The following is an 8266-nucleotide window of genomic DNA, read 5'->3' on the forward strand; positions in this document are numbered from 1 at the left end:
ATGCGATTTTCACACAGCCCCATTCACTGCCTAAAAAACATGCAAATCTGCCCTATTTATTGTGATGCCTTTGGTGCTTTTTTGTGCAGTTTTTGGTGCGGATTTTCTGTTTATGTAAACAACCTCGTTGAAGTCTATGGGCAAAAGCACTTTCCGTAAAGTGTGGAATCGCACAAACCATTGAACGTCCGTGCTGTGGATATGAAAATCCGTACAGCAGGTCAATGTCCCCATAGAACACACAGGTTTGTCACGTCTCGATTACTTTGCTGGTACTGTATTTTGCTACATTTTTTGGCCCCATGCACACGAACGTATTTTGTTTCCACGTCCGTTCCGTTTTTTTTTTGGCGGATAGGAGGTGGACCCATTCATTTTAGTGGGTCCGCAAATAATGCGGACAGCACACCGTGTGCTATCCGCATCCGTATGTCCGTTCCGTAGCCCCGCAAAAAAATATAGAACATGTCCTATTCTTGTCCGTTTTAGGCATTGTTACAATGGATCCGCAAAAAAATAAACGGATGGCATACGAATGTCATCCGTTTTTTTGGGCGGATCCGCAGTTTGAGGGGACGCAAAACACCTACGGTCGTGTGCATGTAGCCTTTCTGCACAAAAATCCACAACCTGTGCAGGTTCCCTAAGGCTCCAGATTGCAGTAATCTCATATAAATGGGAAACCCATGTGCTTGTCACCTAAACAACCCTATTCAGATGAATGAAACTGATTAGCGGTCTACAAATCTACTAGGTGTGAACATGACCTATATGCAGGTTTGTGGTTTAGAGGAGGGAGCGAGGCTGACCCATTGTACTTTTGCAGCATAGTTATGGCTGTTCTAATAACCACCATAAACCTCGGACATCCTACACCCGCTATACTTCCCTCATCTGGTGCCGCTTCTATAGAGGGTGCTGTATTAGTAGAGGGAGGGGCCTGACACAGATTTTACTAAAGGCCTCGTTCACATTTCTGTATCTCACTGACGTGTGCTGTCCACATTTTCCAAGGGCAGCGCGCGTACCCATTGATTTTAATGTGTCTGTTCACACATCAGTATTTTTAAACTGAGCGTAGGTCAGTGAAAAAAGCACGGAGACATAAACCATTTTGGTCCGTGATGTGGACCAACCACGCCCACTGAAGTCTATGGGTCCGTGAAAAATCACTGAAACAACACGGATGACATTTGTGTTTTGCACGTTTTTCGCTGACCGCTGGTAGGAGATGGTCTGGAAATTAATTTTCAGCTGAGCAGTGTCTGGAGGGCAAAAAACGGAACAAACACTAGTGTTGAGCGAGCTTGTGTTTTAAGTTCGGCGTCTAAAGTTCGGGTTATCGAAGAATCGCGTTATGGATTCCGCTACCACGGACCAAGTTATGGTCCGTGGTAGCGGAATCCATAACGCGATTCTTCGATGACGCCGAACTTAAAACACAAGTTTACTCAACACTACCAAACACGGATTCTTCACGGATAAAACACGCACAGATTTTTCCATGGACATCAAACAGGCAAGGAAATGTAATCGAGGTCTTATGTCGTTGTTTTCCACATAGACTTCAATAGGGTTGCTAAACATAAAGGGGGTGTAAAGTAGAACTGGCTTAGTTGCCCATAGCAACCAATCAGATTCCACCTTTCATTTTGGACAGCTCCTTTGGAAAATGAAAGGAGGACTCTGATTGGTTGCTATGGGCAGCTAAACCAATTCTAGTTTGATAAATCTCCACCAAAATCCACACCATAAACCGCCACAAAAAACACACCAAAAAACCTGAAGGTATGTTCGGATTTTTTGGCACAGATTTGGCAAAACACATGCAGAACTTCCCCATAGGTTTGAATAGGGAATACGCATGTTAAACCATATAACTATTTTTTCCCGCTTGTGTTTTTTTTTTAAAACCACACCATTCTTAATGCGGATTCCATGTCCAGAATTTCAATGATCAAGATTGCGGCACACAGGTTATTTGCGCTGTAATCTACGAATTTTTTCCCCGCTCACGCCAGGTCTAAAAAAAGGGGGAATGGCGGGAAATGGGGCGTCTCATTTATCATTTTCTACACCGGTTTTAGGCGTAGAAAATGTTCTAAATCTGCACCAGCATGGAAGCTAGCATAGATTTAGACTGGTGGTGGATACGCCGAAGTTATGTAGAGCTCGCTGGCCTTAAAAAATGACCCCTGTATTTTTTGCCTGTGTCCGTTCCGTTTTTTTTTGACCGTATGGGGAACCATTTATTTCAATGGGGCCGCAAAAAACAGTAATGAGTCCGTGTACATTCCGTGGGGCACATTTATTAATAATAAATAAACCCCTAAACTGGCGGTGGATCCGCCAAAGTTATAAAAAGGCGCAGGCCCATGGATCCTCCGCCAGTTCTAAATGTAAGGCCTTATGCACACGACCATATGTATTTTGCAGTCAGCAAAAAACGATCCTCAAAAAATACAGATGACGTCCATGTGTATTCCGTATTTTGAGGAGCGGGAGAGCTCGCCGCTAATAGAACAGTCCTATCCTTGTCCGTAATGCGGACAATAATAGGACATGTTCTATTTTTTTCGCAGGACGGAAATACGGACACGGAATGCACAACAATAACTTCAGTTTTTTTTTGCGGACCCATTGAAATGAATGGTTCCGCATACAGTCCGCAAAAAAAAAACAACGGAACAGACACAGAAAGAAAATATGCTCGTGTGCATGAGCCCTTAGACCGCTTCAGATTGATAAATGACCCCCCCCATGTCCGTATGTCCACGTGGCCGTTCTGCAAAAAAAAAAAAATAGAACATTATTATACCTAGTATAGGACTGTTCTATTAGGGGCCGGCTGTTACGTTCCGCAAAATTCAGAATGCACGCGGGATCCGTGTTTTTCGGATCTGCAATTTGCAGACGGTAAAACAACAATGGGCGTGTGCGTGAGCCCTGACGGTCCAGTACTTTACACATAAGTGCGCTATACTTCATCAGCATAGTAACACGGGGCTGAGAGCTGTACGCACTGCGGTACGGACACATCGCAGTTTTATCCAGATTCGATCATTATCCTCTGAACATTCCATAAGGGCTCATGCACACGACCGTATATATTTTTTGCGGTCCGCAAAAAACGCATCCTCAAAAAATAAAATAAAATAAATGAATGGAGGCGGAAAGAAAATACATTGGTGTGCATGAGCCTGAAGACAGGCATATAAGACCTCTGCTATATGTTACCGGCAGCCATTAACCCTTCCCTGCCCAGTAGAAGGCAGCTCCCTTTGTACGTGAGTCGTCTGGGGAGGTGTGAGCTGGAGGCCACGCCCCCACCTCTACCTTTCCTTGCACCTGTCCAGACTGTGCATTAGGAGGACCTCCTGCATCCAGATCACTGCTGCTCCTCTGGCTTCTCCAGCCATCACCCTCATCATCTCCCTTCCTCCAAGCCCTAACATGTCCCCTGGGCTGAGTCTGGGAAGTTTGTGGATTGTGGTGGTCGTGGGCTGTGATTAGCATTGCTGGTGGATGGGCCTGCGCTGGGACCATTGTGAAGGAGAAGCCCCGAGTCCCCGCTCCATTACCATATGTCAGCCGGGCCAGCATACATAGTGACTGCCCGCCCGGACGAGCGCTTCCCCGGACTGCCCCGCCGCCCCCCGCTCACACATGGCTCCGCTGGCCGAGGTGGCCAACTACCTGACCGGACTGGACCCCCTGGGACAAGTGGGATCGCACTTCTTGCTGCCTCCTCCCGCCCGGGACGCCCCCCTGTTGTACAATGACCCCCTGGGACAACCCGAGCGCCTCTCCCGCAGCGCCCCATCAGACCTGGCCCATCTCCAGGGCATCCTGCGCCGCCGCCAGCTCTACTGCAGGACGGGCTTCCACCTCCAGATCCTGCCGGACGGCAACGTGCAGGGCACCCGGCAGGACCACAGCCGCTTCGGTAGGTACCCAGGGAGTGCACCTACAGGTGGCCACCCCAGTCCCACCCAGGGCTACATCCGTGTCATAGGACTTTTGGGCTCAACACCTGTCGATGCATGCAGTGTATATACACCTCAGGATTGCACACCTACCTGTATATACACCTTAGGATTGCACACCTACCTGTATACTACACCTCAGGATTGCACACCTACCTGTATATACACCTCAGGATTGCACACCTACCTGTATATACACTTTAGGATTGCACACTTACCTGTATATACTACACTTCAGGATTGCACACTTACCTGTATATACTACACTTCAGGATTGCACACTTACCTGTATACTACACTTCAGGATTGCACACTTACCTGTATACTACACTTCAGGATTGCACACTTACCTGTATACTACACTTCAGGATTGCACACTTACCTGTATACTACACTTCAGGATTGCACACTTGCCTGTATACTACACTTCAGGATTGCACACTTGCCTGTATACTACACTTCAGGATTGCACACCTGCCTGTATACTACACTTCAGGATTGCACACTTACCTGTATACTACACCTTAGGATTGCACACTTACCTGTATACTACACCTTAGGATTGCACACTTACCTGTATACTACACTTCAGGATTGCACACCTGCCTGTATACTACACTTCAGGATTGCACACCTGCCTGTATACTACATTTCAGTATTGCATACTTACCTGTGTGAAGGTTACATTGTTCTTCAGGACCACACAGCTACCTGTACACAGTGTATATACACTTCAGGACTGCACATCTACCTGCATGCAATGGATGCCAACTTTCAGGGTTACAACCCAACCATATGCAATGTGTGTTACATTCCAGGAACGCATGCCATCTGTATTACCTGTATTACACAGGTGCTGTACCTTTATGCAGTGCACATTATGCATGCCCACCTACCTGCATACAATATATGCTACCCTGCAGGATTCCATGTATGTGTTATGTGGTAGAGCATACAACAGGCTGCTTGTAGTAATAGGCACAGGCTTCCTATGGTGCTGTTCAACTTCCAGACTTCATTCCGTCCATGGTGTTGCACTACAAAGCTGGTGGTGGTGCACAGGCTTCTGCTGGCCGCAGACAGAACCATTATGTTCCACTGGTAAATGCAGCATACACCAAATATTGATGTAAATGATAACTTATACGCCGTACACTATCAACACCCAATACAAATATTCTAATCTACTTGATACATTTACCTAAAGATCTAAGGATTTAGATTAATTTGATTGATCTGGTATGAAGGACGCAATGGTGATTAGCGGTGCCATAGTGCAGGAAATCTTTAGGTCTGTGCCCATTGTGGGCAATTTTTTTTCGGCGGCTGGTTTAACTCTGTCTCTGCGCAGAGGACAGGCAAGGATGTAAATGCTTATCTGACAGGAAGAGTGAATAATGATCGGGGTATTTATTCAATGTTCTTTTTATCTGAACAAACCAACTATTGTTGATGGGCACTTTTGCCCCCCCTTTTATTGATTTAGCTGCTGTATAACTGATTAAAATGTTTTCCGTCACTTTCCCATAGCCGAGACAATAAATATCAATTCTTCTTAACTCTTTTGATGCCTGACATCAAATAGCAGCTGTTGTCAACGGAAGGGTTAATTAATCTTCCAGCCTCTGAAAAAACCGCTGAAGGTGAAGTTCATTTATAAAGCAGTGGTGGTGCCAGGTTGTCACTTTGGGCAGGTTCAGCTATGAGAAGCAAGAAAAGTGTTGTACGGTCTGTGAACAGGGACATCTACTGCTAATACCCAGGAGCAGTAGATAGAGATCAAACATGTGTTCTTTTCTATCGCTCCCTTTTATGCTGCCCCTATTCTCATCTGAACCTCCTCTGATGTGGTCTCTCGCCTGGTTGACTCACCTGCTTATTGTTATTTTCTTAAGACCTGCTTTGAAAAAAAGATAGCATAAAAAGACTAAATACCACCATCCTCTCTAGAAACTGGGTCATTTTCTAAGAAGTTTTTTTGAAGGGGGAAAAAAAAAGTCAGTCATTGATGATACACAAACATGATGTGTACGTATCAGATGCTCTCTGGAGTGATCAAACCAACCATTAGGTTTCCATAATATCCATGTTCTTTGTACTTCTGGATAAATCTTTTTTTTTTTGCCTTTAAAAAAAAAACAAAATTATCTACTGGTACACCAGAATTATGTCTTTGAAAATTCACGAAATAGGGTTTTTGGGGTCACGAACACAAAATTTAGGGACTTTTTGAATTTTTAAATGCCTCACTCCAAGTATTGAAAAATGGGTGGGAAAGTAGGCATGGTTAGCTATGTTAATGAGTTTTTTTTTTTTTTCCTCCAGATTTTTAGTTGAACCTTTCTAAAAAGTCTCAAAGCCTCTCGAATAGGAGGGTAGTGCAAAAAACTGGGGTGGCTTTCCTATACAAAAGTGTTTGGTTCAAAGATGAGCCAAATTTATCAAGCAATGCTCTCCATTTGGTAAATATTGGCGCAAAGCACCTCAACGCAGACTGAAGCAGAACTGACTTTAGATATCCCCCTCATGATAAATATATTTGACGTTATATCATTGATAGAAGTGTCATAGTTTCGTTTCATATACCATATTCTATAAGTTTTGAGTGACATTTTCAAACATGCTGCCCAAACCAACACCAAAAAATAGATGGGCACCATTATGGATATATGCCCCCCAACGGTTCTTTCAAATCACTGATTTATTCCTTTATTTTTTTAACAGGTATTCTTGAATTCATCAGCGTTGCCATTGGTCTAGTCAGCATAAGAGGCGTGGACACTGGTCTGTACCTTGGGATGAATGATAAAGGAGAACTTTTTGGATCGGTAAGTTTGATTTGTTTTATATATGGTTTTTAGGATACCCATAAGAGAAAAGTCAGCCAAACCCACCAGTTTTGGTGGGACTGGCTGGCTATTTTGTACATAAGGGGGCCTCCCAACTATCCTCTTATAGATGATGCCAAAGGAAAGAAGGATCAAGAATGTTGAATTTCATTGCTCGCTCTTTATGTTCTCATTAGAGGACAATCCGCCTCCAGGGATGTCTGACAGTGGTTTAGGCTGGTCCTACACTTTAGATAGCCAAAAGATCATCTATACGTAAACCCATTTCACTTGGCTGAGTGTGCTTGTGTTTTTTTTTTAATAGGGAGAGGGTAGTAAGGTTTTGCCAGACACCTCTGGTGGCAGTGGCTTATCTATCTTGGGGACAAATGGATCATTCTTTCCCCTGACATTTTCCAGTGGGGAATAGTTGAGTTGTCTGGTCCCACTGAAATCGAAAGGCTATGACTGACATTAATAAAATGTGCATGATCAGCTTTACTCCCTTTGCCCTATTGGCAACACATGCAAGCCGAATATGCATGTCTCTTGCGGGTGGAGGAATAGTGGTCAGCTGAATTGAAGGTGTAGGGCCAGCTTTCCTATCAATAGATCAATGCATCCAAAAAATGGGTGCACCTTATAATAGCCTGCAATACACATATACACAAAAGATTGTAGAGCTTCAAAGGTCTTTTTGTTGTTTTGACTAATATGTTTATTGGAGTGTGGTATCATCACAGTGTGATGTTTAAGTGGTACTCATAAAGTTTTAAAAACAGTCTGAAGGGGTCACTGTTTACATCGTTTTGGTGACCATTTGTGTTCTATAGGTTTAAAATTCTAATGTGACATACACAAGATAAAATCGGCTATGGCGCTCTAGAACTCTAGCATCATACAAGCAAAACTTATTGTGTGGCTGATTGACTGATACTAATGTGTGAGATGGATGTAACACGACTACTGGAATTACATATTTTCTTTTTTTTTGTCTTTTCTACAGGAAAAATTGACTTCTGAGTGCATTTTCAGAGAACAGTTTGAGGAAAACTGGTATAACACTTACTCATCCAACCTATACAAACATGGGGACTCTGGTAGGCGATACTTTGTAGCACTTAATAAAGATGGTACGCCAAGAGATGGAGCCAGGGCTAAGAGACATCAAAAATTTACACATTTTCTGCCCAGACCTGTAGATCCAGAAAAAGTGCCTGAACTATATAAAGAAGTAATGGGATATAGTTGAGGATCCAGGCAGAGCCCGGTCACTTGCTATACCAGAACAGCTTTTTCTTGAGGAAAGTGAAGACTATGTTCTGTGAAAGGGCTACAGCCCCTCTTGCCACTGGTGACAATGAACAAAGAATGCTGGCGATCATAGTAACGACCACCTACACTGTGGAAGAGGTTAATGTAGCTGGTGGATGAAGCAGAGAGCCAAGATTC

At 43.9% G+C, this 8266-nt stretch overlaps 1 protein-coding gene across 1 annotated transcript; it reads left to right on the forward strand.

Annotated features, from left to right (window-relative positions):
* The first annotated feature begins 3666 nt into the window (after positions 1 to 3666).
* Positions 3667 to 8066, forward strand: FGF20 (fibroblast growth factor 20). Its single transcript, XM_040418800.1, has 3 exons — positions 3667 to 3946; positions 6711 to 6814; positions 7821 to 8066. Exons 1-3 carry the CDS (start codon positions 3667 to 3669, stop codon positions 8064 to 8066), a joined length of 630 nt encoding a protein of 209 aa, XP_040274734.1.
* Positions 8067 to 8266: the final 200 nt, after the last annotated feature.

This window comes from Bufo bufo, chromosome 2, assembly GCF_905171765.1.
Source record: "Bufo bufo chromosome 2, aBufBuf1.1, whole genome shotgun sequence".
Lineage (NCBI taxonomy): Eukaryota > Metazoa > Chordata > Amphibia > Anura > Bufonidae > Bufo > Bufo bufo.

Coding starts and splice junctions, on each gene's coding strand:
- FGF20 (XM_040418800.1), top strand. CDS start 3,667: ATGGCTCCGCTGGCCGAGGTGGCCAACTACCTGACCGGACTGGACCCC. Junction 3,947..6,710: donor GCAGGACCACAGCCGCTTCG/GTAGGTACCCAG, acceptor TTTTTTTAACAG/GTATTCTTGAATTCATCAGC. Junction 6,815..7,820: donor AAGGAGAACTTTTTGGATCG/GTAAGTTTGATT, acceptor TCTTTTCTACAG/GAAAAATTGACTTCTGAGTG.